Source organism: Myotis davidii, unplaced genomic scaffold (assembly GCF_000327345.1).
Source record: "Myotis davidii unplaced genomic scaffold, ASM32734v1 scaffold149, whole genome shotgun sequence".
Taxonomy (NCBI): domain Eukaryota; kingdom Metazoa; phylum Chordata; class Mammalia; order Chiroptera; family Vespertilionidae; genus Myotis; species Myotis davidii.
This window is the reverse complement of record NW_006352194.1, coordinates 357317-376877: the sequence shown is the minus strand read 5'-3', so window position 1 is coordinate 376877 and position 19561 is coordinate 357317. Positions and strand designations below refer to the sequence as shown.

The window sequence follows — 19561 nt, the reverse complement described above, 5'->3', positions numbered from 1 at the left end:
AGGTAAAATTGAAGAATAGTCAAATACACTAAGACCACAAATAATCGCCTGGCCGGTGTGGCTCAGTGGTTGAGTGTCAACCTATGAACCAGTATGCCAGGGTTCAATTCCTGGTCAGGGCACATGGTTTTGGACTCAATCCCCCAGTGGGAAGTGAGTGGGAGGTGGCCGATCAATGATTTTCTCTTCACTGATGTAATAATCTGAACAATAATGATTTATTAAAAAAAAGGTAAAATTGAAGAATAGTCAAATACATTAAGACCACAAATAATCGCCTGGCCGGTGTGGCTCAGTGGTTGAGTGTCAACCTATGAACCAGTATGCCAGGGTTCAATTCCTGGTCAGGGCACATGGTTTTGGACTCAATCCCCCAGTGGGAAGTGAGTGGGAGGTGGCCGATCAATGATTTTCTCTCATCACTGATGTTTCTATCTCTCCCTTCCTCTCTGAAGTCAATAAAAATATATATTAAAAAAAAAGAGCACAAAAAAAGTCAAACCCACCTTATATATTACTTAATATATATGAATAAATTGAAATTTTGGTATCTGTGTCTTGCCTAATGGGTTGGCAAAACAGAGCTAGATCACTTCCAGAAAAACAATAAAATTTTTGAGCCAATAAAATTGAGGGATAGAACCAAGACTGTGATGACTTAGCCAAGGCACTATTTCTACAAGACTATATAGATTCAAGTAACCAGCTGGCCTCTCATACCCACCCTAACCACATAACCTCTAACTAAGTAAGAACTAAATAGTTACTGAACAAAATGTTTCATTAAAGCACAGAAACAATTTAAAATGCTTACCTCTAAGTCATTGAAAAATAGGTGTGTATCAGCCACTTCAAAAATCATTTCTTCCATAGTTAAACCTGAGCCAATCACTACTGTTGGGTCCTGTAATACAATAAGAGAAAAACTGCTTGACTTGATACTCACAGATCTGGTTCTGATCCTTAAATATTTAAAAATTATTTGGGTCAAGCAGAACAACACAGACCCACAATATTGCTTCCAACTATTACTGAGGCAATTTCATTCAGTTTTAAGAATCTGGAATTGTGAAAAGTTAAAAATTTCAAGACTTTAGTTTCTAGAAGACCAAACCCACTTAAAAACTCAATGCCCTGTAGGGGACATGCAGGAGGTAGCCAATCTATGTGTTGCTCTCACATAGATGTTTCCCTCTCCCTCTCCTTTCATCTCTCTCTAAAACTCAATAAAAATATTAAAAAAAACACACAACACTTGAATTTTTGGGGGGGAAAATTCTGTTTCAGGAGAAACTCTATTGCTAAAATACTAATATTGTAACACCCATTATCTTCCCTACAGACACACACACAGAGTATAATACCAGAAATCAGCTATCTGACAATCTCAACAAACAGGAAATAAGTAAACAAAGACGAAAGAGTCATAATATTTGCAGGAAAAGCAATGCACTTAGCTTACCCTCATCTTCAACCCCCAATGCACTTAGTTTTAAAATGAACAACCAGGTCTGCATTTAGAGGGTGTATGCTCTTATTTTATTTATTTATTTATGTTATAAACAGCCTAGTTATGGTATTTAGCGTAGGAGCTTGCCAGTCTATATACTAAAAGTCTGTGGAAATTATTCCTAACACAAACATTTGTGACAATAAGGATTATATGGGAATAGTAAGAGAGCAAAAGAGGCAGGTATTTTTATAAAATGTATTTATAATACAGAAAAATAGGAGCCTGAAGGTAGTTTAGTGTAGATATATATAGGCAATAGCTCAAGAACAGCTCATCCCTCTATGAAAACTGATGTTTAGATCAATGACAAAACAAGTTAAATTCTGTTTGGTATATTTAATTTAAGAAGGTAAGTAATCTCTTTTAGAAAGATACTTTATATGTTATCTGTAATTTGAACTAGGTAAATGAAATGTACAGTTTAGGTTGTTAAAAGAAACTTAAGGGAGAATAGATTGGTCTTTGGAATATATAATCCCGAGGCTCCACTCTGTTTTGAGCATCATTCCCATACTTCATTTATACAAAATGCCACTCTCAAAGAACTTCAGCTTTTACCACTTACCTCAGGTCTAGTCTCTAGCTTTATTATCAACTCTGACTGACCATGCAGCCTGCCTGGTAAAAGCTACTAGGTGAAATTTAACATGGAAAGGCCCAGGGTAAGGTGGAGGTAGCAGAGAAAGTGATTTTGGTTACCTGCTCTTATAGCAGAAAAGGGATGGTTACAACAAAGGAAGAAAGACTCAAGTTACCTTTCCATACTTCTGGGCATAGGATCCAGTAAGAAGGGAGTGAAAGATGATGATAGTTTCATCCAAGTCCCACAGAAATACCCGCTGAGGGAGGAAAATATGAAAAATAATGAGTAAACATCTTTTCTAATCACAATGGGATAAAGCAAGAAATTAATGGAAAACTGGAAAATTCACAAATACGTGAAAATTAAACAACACAATTTTAAATAATCAAGGATGGAAGAGGAAATCACAAGTAAAATTAGAAAATACCTTGAAATGAATGAAAATAAAAACGCAACAACAAAAAAATTTGTAGTATGCAGCAAAAGCAGTGCTAAAAAGGAGATTTACAGCTGTAAATGCATAACTTAAAAAAGATCTCAATTATTAAATAACCTAACTGTACAATTTAAAAAACTAGAAAAAGCCAGCAGAAGGAAGGAAATAATAAAAGTTAGAATGGAGATAAATAAAGCATAGAATAGAAAAATAATCAAGGAAAATCAACAAAACTAAAAGCCAGTTCTTTAAAAAGATCTATAAGCCCTAGCTAGTTTGGCTCCGTGGATAGAGCGTCAGCCTGCAGACTGGAGTCCCAGGTTCAATTCCCGTCAAGGGCACATGCCCCCTAGTGGGGAGCATGCAGGAGGCAGCCAATCAATGATTCATCATTGATGTTTCTCTCTCTCCCTCCCTCTCCCTCCCTCTCCCTTCCTCTCTGAAATCAATCAAACTATATTGTAAAAAATAAAAATCTATAAAATTGACAACTTTTTAGACTAAGAAAAAGAAAACTCAAATGACTAAAATCAGAAATGAACATTATTACTAATTTTAGACTTTAGAAATAAAAAGATTTTAAGAGAACACTATGGACAGCTGTACACCAACAAATAACCTAGATGAAATGAACAAATTTCTAAAAAACACAAAGTGCCAAATGACTCAAGAAGAAATAGAAATTCTGAATAGACCTTTAACTGGTAAGATGATTGGATCAGTAATCAAAAACATCCCAAGAAGAAAAGCCTAGGACAAGATGGCTACCCTGGTAAATTCTACCAAACATTTAAAGAAGTCGTCTTAAGCTATTCCAAAAAGTTGAAGAAGAGGGAACATTTCTTAACTCACTCTATGAAGCCAACATTACCCTGATACCATCAAGAGAGTAAAAAGACAATCCACAGAATGGGAGAAAATATTTGTATATCATATATCTGACAAAGGATTAATATCTAGAATATATAAAAAATTCCTAAAACTCAATAAAAAACAAATTTAAAACTCAGTTTAAAAATGAGTAAGTACCCTGGCTGGGTGGCTCAGTTGGTTGGCGTGTCATCAAATACAGAAAAAAGGTTGTGGATTTGATTCCTAGTCAGGGGACCTACAGGAGACAACTAATCGAGGATTTTCATTTTCTCTCTTTTCTTTCTTCTCTCTCTTCTCTCTCTCTCTCTCTCTCTCTCTCGTTCTCTCTCCCCCCCTCCCCCTCTAAAATCAATGAACAGCCTGGCTGGTGTGGCTCTGTGGTTGATCATCGACCTATGAATCAGGAGATCAGGATTCAATTCCCAGTCAGGGCATATGCCTGGGTTGCAGGCTCTATTCCTTGTATGGGATGTCCAGAAGGCAGCTGATTAATGATTCTCTCTCTCATCACCGATGTTTTTATCTCTCTTTCTTCCTCTCTGAAATTAATAAATATATATGAAAAAAAAAATAAAATCAATGAACATATCCTCAGGAATAAGAAAAAAGGGGCAAGGAATTTGAATAGACATTTCTCTAAAGAAAATAAACAAATGGCTAATAAACACATGAAAAGATGTTCAACATTATTTGTCATTAAGGAAATGCAAATCAAAACCACAATGAGAGCCAAAACCGGTTTGGCTCAGTGGATAGAGCGTCGGTCTGCGGACTGAAAGGTCCCAGGTTCGATTCTGATCAAGGGCATGTACCTGCATTGTGGGCACATCCCCAGTAGGGGGTGTGCAGGAGGCAGCTGATGGATGTTTCTCTCTCATCGCTGTTTCTAACTCTCTATCTCTCTCCCTTCCTCTCTGTAAAAAATCAATAAAATATAAAAAAACCCACAATGAGATACCACTTCACATCTATTAGGATGCCTATTATCAAAAATATGGGTGAGGATGTAGAGAAACTGAATCCTCATGCATGCTGATGGGAATGTTAGATGGTATAGCCACTATTGAAAACATTTTGGTGGTTCCTCAAAAAGTTGAACATAGAATTACCATATCATCTAGCAATTCTACTCCTAGGTTTACCCAAAATCACTGAAAAGAGGTACTCAGAGATACTGGTATAGCATTGTTCATAGAAGCACTATTTAGCAGCTCTAAGGTGAAAGAACCCCAGGTGTCCATCAACAGGATGTATAAACAAAATGCAGTATATACATAATACTACAATGAAATAGTATTCAGCCATAAAAAGGAACAAAGTTCTTATGCTTATTACAAAATGAATGGACCTTGAAAAAAAGTCTGTCATAAAAGGATAGATATTATGCTATTTTTTTGAGATATCTAAAACAGGCAAATTCAAAAAGACAGGAAGTAGAACAGAGGTTACTAGGGGCTAGTGGAGAGAGAAAAGGGAGTTACTGCTTAATGGGTACAAAGTTTTTGTGTAGTAGGATCGTGGAAATAAATAGTGGCAACAATTAAATAAGTTTGTGAAAACATTTAATACCACTGAATCACACTTAGAAATAGTAAATACTATATTAAGTATATTTTACCACAATTTTCAAAAATGAGCTCTCTCTCTGTTTTTCCCAAGAACCATATTAGGACTTTAGATTTTCTTTCTTTCTCTTTCTTTTCTTTCTCTTCCTTCCTTTCTCCCTCCCTCCCTCCCTCCTTCCTTCCCTCCCTTCCTTCCTTCCTTTTCTTTCCCCAAGAATAAAGGGGAAGAGAGGCTCCAAAAACAGCTTCAATTTACCTATGTCTTCAGAACACCTATCAATGGACTCATTTTTAAAGACAGCTTTTCCCCTTATTAAAGAATTCTATTATAGAAAAATTGAAAAACAAAACGATTAATATCAAAACTTCACTCTTATTAATAGTTTGTATGACTTTCTAGTCTTTTTATAATAATGAAGCCAAATGTATCCTCATAGTAAACTCTTATCCCGATAGTAAACTCTTATAGTGTTTAACCACAGAGTAAATAAGTATAAATCTCATTAATAAAGTCATCAAATGGACATAAGACACTGGAGGGTAGGGGAGGCCAGGGGAATATCAAGGTGGGTGTGGGGGAAGGAGACATACGTAATGCTCTTTTAATATTTTAAGCAATAAAAAAAGAGAGATAAGTAAAAATAAATAAATAAATAAATAAAATAAAGTCATCAGATTTGGTTGCATGCTTCCCAGAAACTTTGTCTAAAGCACTCTAGTCTTGTCATTTTACTTTGAGATTTTTGAATGGCGAACGGTATGACATTACTTGTGACACCCTCTGCTTTCTGAAGACAATGCACTGTTCTTTCTGTTCTCTGGAATATAGAGAATAGGTGCTTCTTTCCCTTAAAGAGTTAATTGGTTACTTAAATTCAGAAAAGCTTTTTTGATACTTTTGGTAAAAGCATCTAAAGTAATATGGAAAGTTATGGGCATAGACAACTGTGTTTTTACATTTCTCTTATCACTTGATCAACTCAGTTTCTCTTGCCCAGGGATTAAAGGGTACACAACATAGAACCACATTATTCCATGAGATGATAGATAGATAGATAGATAGGTATTTTAATAAACTTAAGAAATGAAGAAAAAAAATAAAGTAGGTAACTCAAAGAAGTTTCTTTCCATACTTCCAATTCACTGTCCTGGGAAGAGCTAGCATCAGCCTTCCTCTTGCCCCGGTTCTTTCCAGTCATGTTTTTTCTGGACAGGTCATCAGCATCTTTACTTGGTGTAGTCTGGGACAAAGATGGGCTTGTAGAAGGGTCTCCTGAAAAGGAAAAACAAGACATTTATTGCTCTTAGTCACAGGGAGGGAAGAGGGCCAGAAGTTTTTTGTCCTTAAGAATCATATTGCAGAGATAAAGCATGAAAAACCAAACTTTAATTTGGGAATGCACAACTGGGCACTGGACATCAACAGCTCTTAACGTCATAGAGAGTTATTACTAGAATTTATACACCTGCACCCAATGAAAGAACACATCTATAACATTGTTTTGCATAACAAAGAAAAAAAATCTGAACCTGATTAAGCTTCTAGATCAGAGTTGCTCAACTTGGCACAACTGACATTTTGGGCCAGATTAATGTTTGTTGTGAGTGTGCTGTCTTGTGCATTGTAGGATGTCTGGCTAAGCAGCATCCTTGGCCGCTACACTCTAGCTGCCAGCAGCACTCCACATAGTGTGACAACCACAAAAATGTTTTTATACATTGCCAAATGTCAAAGCGGGAAGAGGGAGGCACATATTGCCTCTAGTTGAAAAAGACTGCTTTAGATCCATTTACTAATGTACAATAACATACACAAGGCAGCAGGATATGTTAAACTACCCTATAAGGCAGCGGTTCTCAACCTGTGGGTCGCGACCCCTTTGGGGCTTGAACGACCCTTTCACCGGGGTCACCTAAGACCATCGGAAAACACATATATAATTACATATTGTTTTTGTGATTAATCACTATGCTTTAATTATGTTCAATTCGTAACATGCTCTGGTTTGGGTGGGTGGGTAGATGGTGACGTCATCCACTGCGGGGGAGCAGGTTCAGGGGAAGAGATTAGGATGTGTTAGGTGTGAGGTGCCTGTGGGACACACAAGTGGAGAATTCATGAGGCAGTTGGATACATGAGTCTGGAGCTCAGAAGAGCAAATGTGAATGGAAGGTGAAGCCATGGGCATGGTTGGGAGTGCCTGGGGAGAGGGGCCAGCTAGTAAACCAGGTAAAAAACCCTAAGTCACAACATTTAAAGAAGAAAAAAATAACTCACAAATGAGGCTAAGAAAAATGGGCTAGAGAGCTAGGAAAAAAAAACAAAGGCATAGGAAGAAATGAATGAGAAATATTTTTTAGTGCTATTAAAAGGTCAAGTAAGATAAGGGTGGGGAAGGGTCAATTAGATTTAGCATCAGGGAGGTGGTAATCTTGGTGAGAAGAGTTCCAATGGAGAAATTGAAGCCAAAACCAGACTGCAGAGTAACTAAGAGGTAAGCCAACAGTCCAGCCCAATTCCTAAAAAAGACAGATTCCAACTTATCATTTGATTACAAAAAATGAAAAAAAAATTCTAATGGTCCATATGTTTTTTTTAAACATAAAAAAAAAGTAATAAAAGCACTAGAGCCCAGCAGGTATGGCTCAGTGGTTGAGATTCAACCTATGAACCAAAAGATCATGGTTTAATTCCTGGTCAGGCACATTCCCCGGGTTGTGGGCTCAATCCCGGTAGAGGGCATGCAGGAGGCAGCCAACCAATGATTCTCTCTCATCACTGATGTTTCTCTTCTCTGAAATCAATAAAAAAAAATATTTTTAAAAGTGTGTGCATATGTACATTGAATGTGTCAGGGTTTGTTTGTTTTTAACGTGGACATCATAATCCATTGAAACATTTCAAAGCTAAACGCACAGATCTAAATTTGTAGGTCAAATTTCATGTGTTTCTTTAGCTTTACTTAGAATCTTAAAGGGATTCATGACACAGAAAAGGTTAAGAACTACTGCTCTGAAGCTGAGCAGAAGTAAAAAATATTCAGACTAAAACTTTTATAAAATGTGCCATGAAGTTCCCTGTGACAATCATGTTAGAGCTATAGGAGAGGGGTGGGATGAAGTAGGAGTCATAAATACAGTCTTTTCATTCTTGGTACTTTTCTGTTTACAGCATCAGGTATTACATTCAGCCTGCCAATGACTTGTTACAGTCTGGCTTCAATGTTTATATACTCCTGAGAGGGAAAAAAAATAGCATGGCAACAGTAACTTAGACTAGAACAAAATACTTGTCACCATCACCTGTCAGATGAAGTACCCTTAAAGCCAAAGTTTTTAGAGCTGTGGTGCTTACCAGAGGAAAGTCTCTGTGCTGCAGGCGCAGGTACCATGACACTAGGCTTCTCCGTCTGGTATGTGGTTGTTGCTAATGTGGTACTCTCAGCATCATTGTTAGTTTGGCCTGTGACTCCAAAGCTGGAGCTGGGGTAGCAGGCCTGGTACTGACTCTGACCAAGGATAGTATAGGTGGGATAGTCCTGTATATCAAAGGGGTTAAGGGAGAAAAATAAGACTTTTAGATACAGCAAAACATTAATTTCAACAAAAAAAATTCTCATGCCCTTCCTATTCATAATTATTTTCCTTAAACATTAAATTGGCTGCTTCTTATATCTTCAGCTTAAAGAAATGATTTTCAAAATGAATTCTGTTAGAAACCTACGAGTCAAGAGGAGATGCCTCATGGCTGTCTGGAATGGGGGAAGGCTGAGAGGGAAAGGTCCCACGCACTCTACACATAATGTCCCTTTTTCTAAATATAATAGCTCTCTCTCTCTTCTTCCTATTTTACGTATTGAATTTCTAGATAAATATCTGCATGGAATTCTTGAAGAAAGATCTACTCTTTAAGTAGTTTATAAACCACCTGGCCAGCATGAACCAGGAGGTCACGGTTCGATTCTCCGTCAGGGCACATGCCCAGGTTGTGGTCTCTGCCCCCAGTGTGGGGCATGCAGGAGACAACCAGTCATTGATTCTCTCTCATCACTGATGTTTCTATCTCTCTCACCCTCTCCCTTCTTCTCTGAAATCAATTAAAAACAAAAAGTTTATGAACCACTGCACTAGATGGTAGTGTTTCTAAGGACAGAAGACCTAAAACAAAAAAGATCACAAATCCTACATTAAAGTTTCCCAGTTTAAAAACTTTCTAAAATAATCAATGTTTCTTTAGAATATTCAAAGGGAACTTTCGCTGGTGTCACAAGCACATACATGTCAAAACTTATCAAACTGTACAATTTAAATCTGTAAAGTTTATTTTATGTCAATTATACCTTAATAAAGCTGTTAAAAAATGGGTATGATGTATAGATCAAAAACACACCTTAAAAAATTCCATCTATACTGAAGTTGATGAGAAACAGAAAGACACTAACTGATCAGACCAATTATTTGTAAAGAATATATAAGTATCTACCCTAAGTGGGGGAGGGGTGTGTGTGCATGGGTGGGAAAAGAGATTATTACAGAGAGTAAGTCATACTAGCTGTACTCAAGGGAGTTAAAAATTCAACAGGAGCTAAGAAAAAAAAACACAGTTCCAACAAATTAGCAATAAATTATATGTCAAATGAGTGAAACACAGAGGAAGACAAGTATCACAGAAGATTGTGGTTAGAGTGTACTGGGATAAGTAGGCAGAGGGAATAAATACAAGAATAGGCTCTGAAAAGATTTTATTAAGGAGCCAGAGATGTTCAGTCTGGTTGAAAGGATCTTTTTAGGCTTGAATGGCTGGTTAAGGAATATGACTTGGATTGTGTCCAGTAGTTCTCAACCTTGGCTGCACATTCGAATCACCTGGGAATCTTTTCAAAATCCTGATTTCTGTGCCTCATCCTCCAAAAATTCTGTTTCTTTGTTATGGGGTTAGGCCACAACATTAGTAACAAAGAAACAGAATTTCCGGAGGATGAGTCCCAGAAATCAGGATTTTAAAAAGATTCCCAGGTGATTCTAACGTACAGCCAAGGTTGAGAATCACTGGTTTAGACAATGGTGATTCGCTTATTCGGGGGCAGGAAATGGGGATTATCAAATTCAAACCAACAAGTAAACAGACAGAAAGATAATGAGCAGATGAGTGTAGGATAAAAAGTGACATTTAGAGAAAAGTAATCAGATGGTGTTTAGAAAGTGGACAACACGGCAAAAAATGAGAGATGAATAGTTAAATACAGTAATTCAGGATTAAGGGGCTAGAGGACAAAACATGGGAAATGATAGCAAAAGTGAAAAAAAAAATTTTAGAAAAGGCTGGATTAGGGATAAGTGAGGAAAAAATATTGTTGACTGGTCTAGGCCTAGGTTTATTAAAAAATGGTCTCATTAACAAGAATTGAGAAGTCCTAGAGAAAAGTGGTCTTACTGTTGGAGAACAAGGTGACAGAAGAAAGGGAAGAATGAAAGATTGTTTTTAGATATGGTAAACTTAAGGAAATAACAGGACATTAAAAAAAAAGTCCACCAATAAGAAGAAAGCCTGTAGCTAAGATTATGACTAGAATCTTTATTTCAGAGGTAGTAAATGGATATTGTGAATGTAGTTAAACATTCCTGGGGATGGAAAACTAAATACAGACTGTCCCTGATACAAAAAAAGCTAAGAAAGGAAGAGAGATAGATGTACCCTGAAGAGTGCCAGGTACATCTTATCCCTAATAGGAGGAACTCAATAAATATTTGTGGATTAAAAGATGAACAAATGCAGAAACAAACATAAAAAAATGAACTAGAATAGTAGTATGTTAAACGCAGCCAGAAAAAAAGATGGACACAGTGGTTGATAATATTAATTGCTGCAGAGAAACAACAAATAAAAACATAACAATAAAGGCACCAGTGATCCAAGATAAAATGTTAATAGAACAATGATACAGATCAGACCACAGCCCTGGCCAGTTTTTCTCAGTGGTTTGAGCATCGGCCTGTGGACCAAAGGGTTTCAGGTTCAATTCCTGGTCAAGTGCATGTACCTTGGTTGCATGTTCCCCAGCCCTGGCAGGCAACCAATGGATGTGTCTCTCTCACATTGATGTGTATCTCTCCCTCTCGCTCTCTTTCTCATCCTCTCCTCCCTCCCTTCCACTCTCTCTAGAAATAATTGGAAAAAATATCCTTGGATGAGGATTAAAAACAAACAAACAAACAAACAAAAAAACAGACCACAAAGAATTCACAAAGGAATGAGTAGCTAAATAAAAGTGGAAGCAACTTTTATTCATTCCACAAATATTTATTATGTGCCTTTAATGTGAATGCCAGGCATTTTTATGAACTCTGGAAATATGTAAGTGAACAAAATAGAGAAATCCCTACCCTCATAGAGCTTACATTCTAAAAGGGTAGGAGATAGAGAAACACAGTAGATAAAGGGAGCAGATAGAACCATATCATTGAGAGAAACTGGATGGGGCCTGAGAAACCATCCAGGGGACAAGTTCTCAGGGCTTCCAGAGAAGGGTCTTTCCATAGCACATACCGGTTGTTTTTTAGATTGGCAAATTGACAATGAAAAGAAGAGAGGACGAGCTAGCTAGATGAACCATATCAAATACGATAAACAAAAGTAGCACTGTACCTGGTTTGAGATGCTGGAAACTGCTGCTGCTGGAATATTGGCAATTGTAGATGAAGTGGGTATCAGGCTGGCATTTGTGCTTGAAGCTATAGGATTGAGAATTTTAAGAGATATTAAAGATATGTGAAAGGCTAGAAGAAATTTAAAATATACTGTATCTTAAATAGGTCTCCAAGGATATAAAGAACATTAGCAAAGGAACATTAGTTAAAGAGCAAATACTAGTTTTGCTCTTTAACATGCTATATCATAATTTAGAATTGATTAAACAGTTCAAATATTTTTCTGTTTCGACCTGGGTCTTCAACTATTCCTACTAAAGTCCTAGAACAGTGGTTCTCAACCTTCCTAATGCCGTGACACTTTAATACAGTTCCTCATGTTGTGGTGACCCCCAACCATAAAATTATTGTCATTGCTACTTCATAACTGTAATTTTGCTACTGTTATGAATTGAATGTAAATATCTGATATGCAGGATGTATTTTCATTGTTACAAATTGAACATAATTAAAGCATAGTGATTAAGCACAAAAACAATATGTAATTATATATGTGTTTTTCTATGGTCTTAGGCGACCCCTGTGAAAGGGTCATTCGACCCCCAAAGGGGTCGCTACCCACAGGTTGAGAACCGCTGTCCTAGAAGGATACATATACTGGTTCATACTAATGATACCAATAAAGTTAGAAGCTAAACCAAATGACTGTAGTCCCATCTTTTCTGGTGTTGAAAAATGACTCACCTATAACATGGCTTATTGACTATCAGTAGAAATAACAAGAGCTCTGGTAAATCCACGTGTAAATCCTACACTATAGTATTTATTGTCACTTGCCCCAAATTATGCCTTTCCTGATGCAGCATAATTACTTTGAGAGAGAGATGGTCCTCCAAATTCAAAGGTACTTGAAATTGCTTATTGGGCACTACTCAGTGAAATTATTGTGATCAACAAACACAATGGCATTTAATGATTTTCTGGAAAATATTAAGTAATATCTGGCTAGGTAAAAATGTACCCTATAAGTTAGGCTGCTTATCTTGAGATAAGGAATTTGGGTTAAGTTTTTCATGCCTTTCTATCACAGATTCCATTAGGGTTTTAATCAAATCCTCAGTGACTAGTATTTGCCACAGAAATTTTTTTCAGGCGGACAATGTAACTGAGGTCGAGGCAATGGTCCTTAGTTCCTCTCACTTATCATAAGCACACGTAAGCCTGGTTCCCATTGCAGTCACAAACACCCTAGAGTTCAATATCATAGAGTCAATAAACCTGACTATCTGACTACCTACCCCATTAGCAACAAAGTCCTCTACAGGGAAAGTTAATAGGAAAATTTCCATTAAGAATAGGGCAAGTAAAGAAATGCAGCAGAATGTCTAAGTACTGGTCAAAATCAAAGGAAAATTTTTAAAAAATATATTTTATTGATTTTTTACAGAGAGGAAGGGAGAGAGATAGAGAGCTAGAAACATCGACGAGAGAGAAACATCGATCAGCCGCCTCCCGCACATCCCTCACTGGGGACGTGCCCGCAACCCAGGCACATGCCCCCTGACCGGAATCGAACCCGGGACCCCTCAGTCCGCAGGCCGACGCTCCATCCACTGAGCCAAACCGGTTTCGGCCAAAGGAAATTTTTTATTCCTTTCCTTAAAGAAACTCTGCTTAGAAGAAAGTCTAGAAGAGATTAAGGTAAATATAAGGAACAGCTAATGCTGCAATGCCTGCTTTCATATGAAGAACCAGGACAAAGAAGAGTTAAAGTAATTTGTCCACAGTCATGGAGCTAGTGGTAGATATTAAGAGGATAAAAATGGGATCTCCCAATTCTTTGTCAGTTGCAGATTTATAAACAAAAGCAGGAGTAATAAGATATGCAATAAAAGGTACAAATTTAGAGGATCAAGCAAAACTCAAGTGGTAACTCATATTAATATATATCTAAAGGCTATTAGCTCTCCAAATGCCAATGGCATAGCCAACTGTTTTTGGATAAGTCTCCACCCCTGTTTTGACAATGGAGCTGTGAACCCACAGAAAGATAAAGCATCTGAGAACCATGCCCCAATAGAGGTCTAATTAGAGAGCTCTAATCAGAAGACTTTGATTATAGAACTGTGAGAGGCAGTGTTGAATTAAGTGACATTGCCCCAAAGCTGGAGGGTTAATGGCACATAAATGTTGCTGCAAGATTTAGTTTCTATCCACCCCTTTAATTTTATATATGTTTCTCCACCACCTTTGCTCACCCTGGCCTTTTCAAGTTACTCAAAACAAGAGAGGATCTCTACCTGGATTGTTCTCCCTGTCCCTCTCCTCCTCCCAGCATGATAGCTCCTCCTTCTCAGACTCTCTCTGACCCTTCTATTGAAACTAACTCCTTTCTTGTTTTCCCAATCATAGCAATCTATTCTTTATTCCTTCCAGAGCACTTTTCAAAAATCTATTTATTTACTTGCCTGTTTTCTATCTCCTCTACTAGTCTATAAGCTCCATGAAGGCAGAATCTTAAGATATTCATTAATTCCAATATCTAGCCAAGTGCCTGGCCTACAGTAGGTGATGCTCAGTAAGTAGTTGTGGGATTCATTTATATCTTGTATACATGTATAACTTGTAGAATTCAGGTATAGCGTGTCAAGGTCATCAAAAACAAGGAAAGTCTGAAAAACTGCATAGTCAAGAGAAACCTAAGGAGACATGACAATGAAAGGAAATGTGGTATACTGGATGAGATTCTGGAACAGAAAAAGGATATCAGGCAAAAACTAAGGAAATCTGAATAAATATGGATTTAATTAGTAATAATGCACTAATATTGGTTTATTAATTGTAACAAATGTTCCTTTCTAATGTAAGATGTTAATAATAAGGGAAACTATGTACAAGGTGGGAGGATAAATATAACTCTCTATACCATGTGCTCAACTTTTCTACAAATCTAAGACTATTCTAAAAAATAAAATATATAATAAAAACAAATCTGGTCAATGAAAGACTATTATGTATACCAACAACATCAGGGCGCAAAGACTTTCATTAAAAGTCAAGATTGAGTTAAAATTAAATTTGAAATTTCTGTAATTAATTTTGCCACTTGAATATTTATCATTTAAACCACCTCAACTGAAGAAAATAACCAGATACTGGGCCATAAACAAACAGTGTAGGAAAAAATTAATATAAAGAAGCCAGATCTACTTAATCAAAGGGTTTTCATAAACACTGAAGTATAAATAAAGGTTTTGATCAGAGCTGATGAAGTCAGAAGAGGAATTAGGTTTTTGAGATCATTTTACTAACTTCCCAAAGGAAGAAGGGCTGCTGTCAATGATAGAATGCTTTGGGTAAAAAGAGGAGATATTGTTGTTTTGACCATTAATAAAAAATTGCCCTAGCCGGTTTGGCTCAGTGGTTAGAACATCAGCTTGTGGACCAAAGGGTCCCAAGTTCAATTCGGTCAAGGGCAGGTACCTTGGTTGTGGGCTCCTCCCCGGCCCAGGCCCTGGTCAGGGCTTGTGCAGAAGGCAACCAATTGATGTGTTTCTCTCACATCGATATTTCTCTCTGTCTTCTCCTCTCTTTTCCACTCTCCCTAAAAATCAATGGAAAAATATCCTTAGGTGAGGATTAACAAACAAACAAACAAAAAATCAATACAATGCTCCTTGTTTGTATTCTGTGGAATGGCTGGGTAGTCACATAGTGAGGAGGAAGAAGCCTGGACAGCTAACACTAATTGTTCATGCTAACGGAAATGAAAAGTGGGGTGAGGAGAATGAGTGGAGAACCCAGGTCATTTAAATGTTCCAATACCCATATTTCATTTTAGCCCACTGTTCCAACTTATTTTCTTTCTTTTTTCCCCCCCCAAAATATATTTTATTGGTTTTTTACAGAAAGGAAAGGAGAGGGATAGAGAGTTAGAAACATCGATGAGAGAGAAACATTGATCAGCTGCCTCCTGCACAGCCCCCACTGGGGATGTGCCCACAACCAAGGTACATGCCCTTGACCGGAATCGAACCCGGGACCCTTCAGTCCTCAGGCAGACGCTCCATCCACTGAGCCAAACTGGTCTGGACCCAACTTATTTTCTACCATTTTTTTCCTTCAAAATAAGTGACAAAAATACCCCAATAAAGTTAATGGTAAACTACTTTTTTTTTTTAATTAAAATTTTTTTCACCCCAGCCAGTTTTCTCAGTGGTTATATCATCAGCCCACGGACTGAAGGGTACTGAGTTCAATTTTGATCAAAGGCACATATCTGGGTTGCAGGCTTGATCCCTAGCCCCAGTACGGGTGCATGTGGGAGGCAACTAATTAATGGGTCTCTCTCACATTGATGTTTCTCTCTCTCTCTCTCTCCTCTCTCTCTCTCTCTCCCCGCCTTCTTTCCTTCCACTCTAAAAAATCAATTGGAAAAATACCCTCAGGTGAGGATTAAAAAATAAAATAATTATTTTTCAATTATAGTTGACATTCAATTTGGTGAACTTCTGCCTTAATTTCTGTGCCAAAGTTCTAATGAATAATACAATGGACCAATAAGTTAACCAGAAAAAGGGATGAAAAATAAATTTAGATATCTGCCACTATAGGTTCTTAATTATGGGAGGATTGATATTGATACCATAACTTCAATATTAAATATCATATATTTTCAATCATAAATCACTCATGCTCTGTGGTCAGACTGCCCAGCTAACATCCTGACTTTATTATTGACTAACTTTGTGACCTTTGACAAGCCACTTTGCTTTTTCTGTGTCTTCTGTTCCCCTTCTTTACAATGAAATAAATAATAGTACTTCTCTCAAAGTATATTGTGAAGATTACATGATTAACACCTATCTATTGTTTAAAACAATGCTAAGAACATAGTAAGCACTTAATAAACACCAGCAATGATCATTATTAGAAAAATGTGAGGAAACCAAATTAAGCTATCAAAAGGGGGAAAATGTACTAACATATAAGTTAGGATAGTGGTTAATGGAATTTAAAGGATATTTTCATGACCTTTTATTTTTAATTATTATTTTTTTTACTGCCCTTGACCGGAATCGAACCCGGGACCCTTGAGTCCGCAGACTGACGCTCTATCCACTGAGCCAAACCGGTGAGGGCTTTTCATGACCTTTTAAAACAGCGGTTCTCAACTTGTGGGCCGCGACCCCTTTGGGGGTTGAATGACCCTTTCACAGGGGTCGCCTAAGACCATCGGAAAACACATATATAATTACATATTGTTTTTGTGATTAATCACTATGCTTTAATTATGTTCAATTTGTAACAATGAAAATACAACCTGCATATCAGATATTTACATGACGATTCATAACAGTAGCAAAATTACAGTTATGAAGTAGCAACGAAAAAAATTTTATGGTTGGGGGTCACCACCACATGAGGAACTGTATGAAAGGGTCGCGGCATTAGGAAGGTTGAGAACCACTGCAAAACAATGAGTTCCAAAGGTGGTTCCTCTTTTTTAAAAAGAGAGAGAAGTATAGCTATTAGGTTCCTCAAACTTAAGATACAACTATGGAGAAGTGGCGGTTCTACACCTTGGGAGAGGGTTAGTAATATAAAAAAAAAAGAGTATCCCCTTCTTTTCTTTCATGACCTAGGTGTAGTCCTCAGGGATATGCCCCTTTAGAGGGACTTGACAACTAGATTTACCTAATTAGACCCAAAAGGTCTACTAACCTAGAGAATACCTTATAAAAATCAACTGGGATAGATGGGAAGACAGACAAACAAAGTCATGCTCTTCGAGTTTTTTCCCTTTTGGTTTGTTCTGTTTAGAAAGAAAGAAGGGGGAAGGGACAAAGAAAGAAGAAAAAATAAATATGAAAAGAGGAGACTCGGTAAATAACAGAGGGTAAATGTAGCTCAGAGCAATGTCTTAGGACGTAATGACTGGTTCTGTTCTCAATGGACCAAGCAGAAGTAGTTCTCAGTCATTTAATTGAAAACAGTTAAAACTAACAATCAAAATATTTTGTTTGAAATAATCCACACCAAGACATTTTTCATCATCAAAGTTTACATATTAAGAGTACCTCAGACCAGTTTTTGCTGTCCCGCCCTTACCCCTTGGGCACCCATTTTATAAGGAATAAAATTTAAAAGCTGGGAGAAATCAGGAGAAAGGAGGCAGATGAGAAGCAAGGTACATGGACATTAATTCCCAATCTGAATTAATTTATCATTGATAAATTGCATGCACTGGATTTGGATGGGTTGGGAATTAATTCCATAGTGTCTTTTGAGTTTTTTTGTCCTCATTCCTAATAGTCCTATCATACTTCTAACCTTTTAGAGAAAGAATTTGGGAAGGCAGAGATGTTTAATGCTATGCTTCTCATCATGAAATAGAAACAACTTTTTGAGCAACAAAAATCAACAAAAACCTCTCACTAAGAAGTGATTGTAAATGGTATGATAAAACTACAGCAGAAAAGTGGCACACATCTCTCAAAGCAGCACTCATCTCACAATCCACTCTATTTGGACTTTATATATAAAGGTCAGTTCTAACCATAGAGTCTTCTGCTTATTTATAGGACAAAATGCCACTGAGAACAGACTGGTTTTCTGAACACCAACATGCAAAAGGAAAGCTTCAATTCTACTAAGCAGTTCACATTAAAGGGTTAAACTACTTACAAACCACACTCCTACGTTCTGGTTTGCCTAACACAAAAAGCATGCACAATGGCACATATCACCCCCCTTTTCTTTTAGAAGACAGAGCTCCTATTACATTGGAGATACAGGTAGACTAAAAACAAAAACCAACAATAATAAAACATACACACACACACAACCATGCCTATTTACCTTGAATGGGATAAGAATAATGTGCTGGGCTTGGCTGGCTTGTGGTTAACCCTGTAGTGCAGGTAAGAACACTGTGTTGACTTGGAGGTGGAGTCTGAATTAAACCACTTTCAGGTTTCATACCTGGCCACAATGCACCTGAATCAGATAAATTGGACCAATTACAAACAATACATTGGGACTGGGGAGCCTGGTTATGCTTTTAAATATCAGCCAGTAGTTTAAAATCTAAATCTTAAAAGAAAATAAATTTGCTTGTAAGAGAAAATTACTGATTCTCCCACTTACAATGTACCACAAGCAAATATAATTTCAAAGAACTAGGGAGTGGGGCCATGGAAACAAAAATCTTATCAAAACCCCAATAATTATATATAAATATTTTCATTTCATTATTGGGGGGAATTTATCAGGGTTAAAAAAAAACAGGGGCTACTGACACCCAACCAGAGTATTTGATGTAGAGTGTGTGATGTCCATGTACAGCAATAAATCATTTATCTGCATTTTCAAAGTGGGAGACATTTCACATAAGTTTAAAATTCACTTACCCATTAAAAAAGCACCAAATTTTTCTAAAATGTATTAAATACTTTTCTGCCTTCTTAAGCTGGTTATTTTGTTATCTTTGTTTCTTCTGATTAAGAAAGACACATCTGCTTATTTTTATAAATTAAAAACATTACAGAAATATGTAACTTAGAAAAAACAGTCATATGTAATCCCATCATCCAGATTTAACCACTATTAAGTTTGCAGAAGTCACTCAGGTTTCTCCTATGTACTTACTAATCTTTTTTCTTCTTTTTAATAAAAATTTAAAAGATGTTATACATACTGTTCATAATTTGCTTTTCCACATACCTTTAAGAGACATCTTTCCATGTCAGAACATATAAATTTATCTCATACTAATAAACATCATAGCTACTCATTTTTATCACAATGCTCCCGAGTGACAATCTTTCTAATATATTTATCCTAGAGGATCAGTGCACGAAATTTGTGCAATGGGAGATGAGGAGGGGGGGTCCTCAGCCCAGCCTGCGCCCTCTCACAGTCTGGGAGCCCCCAGGGGATGA

General features: G+C 37.0%; 1 protein-coding gene across 1 annotated transcript in view; it reads right to left on the bottom strand.

Annotated features, from left to right (window-relative positions):
* The window catches only part of EYA3 (EYA transcriptional coactivator and phosphatase 3), a 100281-nt gene that overhangs the window by 19136 nt on the left and 61584 nt on the right, over positions 1 to 19561 (bottom strand). The window contains exons 7-12 of the mRNA XM_015557185.1: positions 18480 to 18617; positions 11617 to 11702; positions 8326 to 8509; positions 6104 to 6243; positions 2269 to 2352; positions 815 to 904 (exon numbers count right to left, since the gene is read on the bottom strand). Coding sequence (XP_015412671.1) covers positions 815 to 904; positions 2269 to 2352; positions 6104 to 6243; positions 8326 to 8509; positions 11617 to 11702; positions 18480 to 18617 — 722 coding nt within the window. The remainder of the gene's footprint in view (positions 1 to 814; positions 905 to 2268; positions 2353 to 6103; positions 6244 to 8325; positions 8510 to 11616; positions 11703 to 18479; positions 18618 to 19561) is intronic.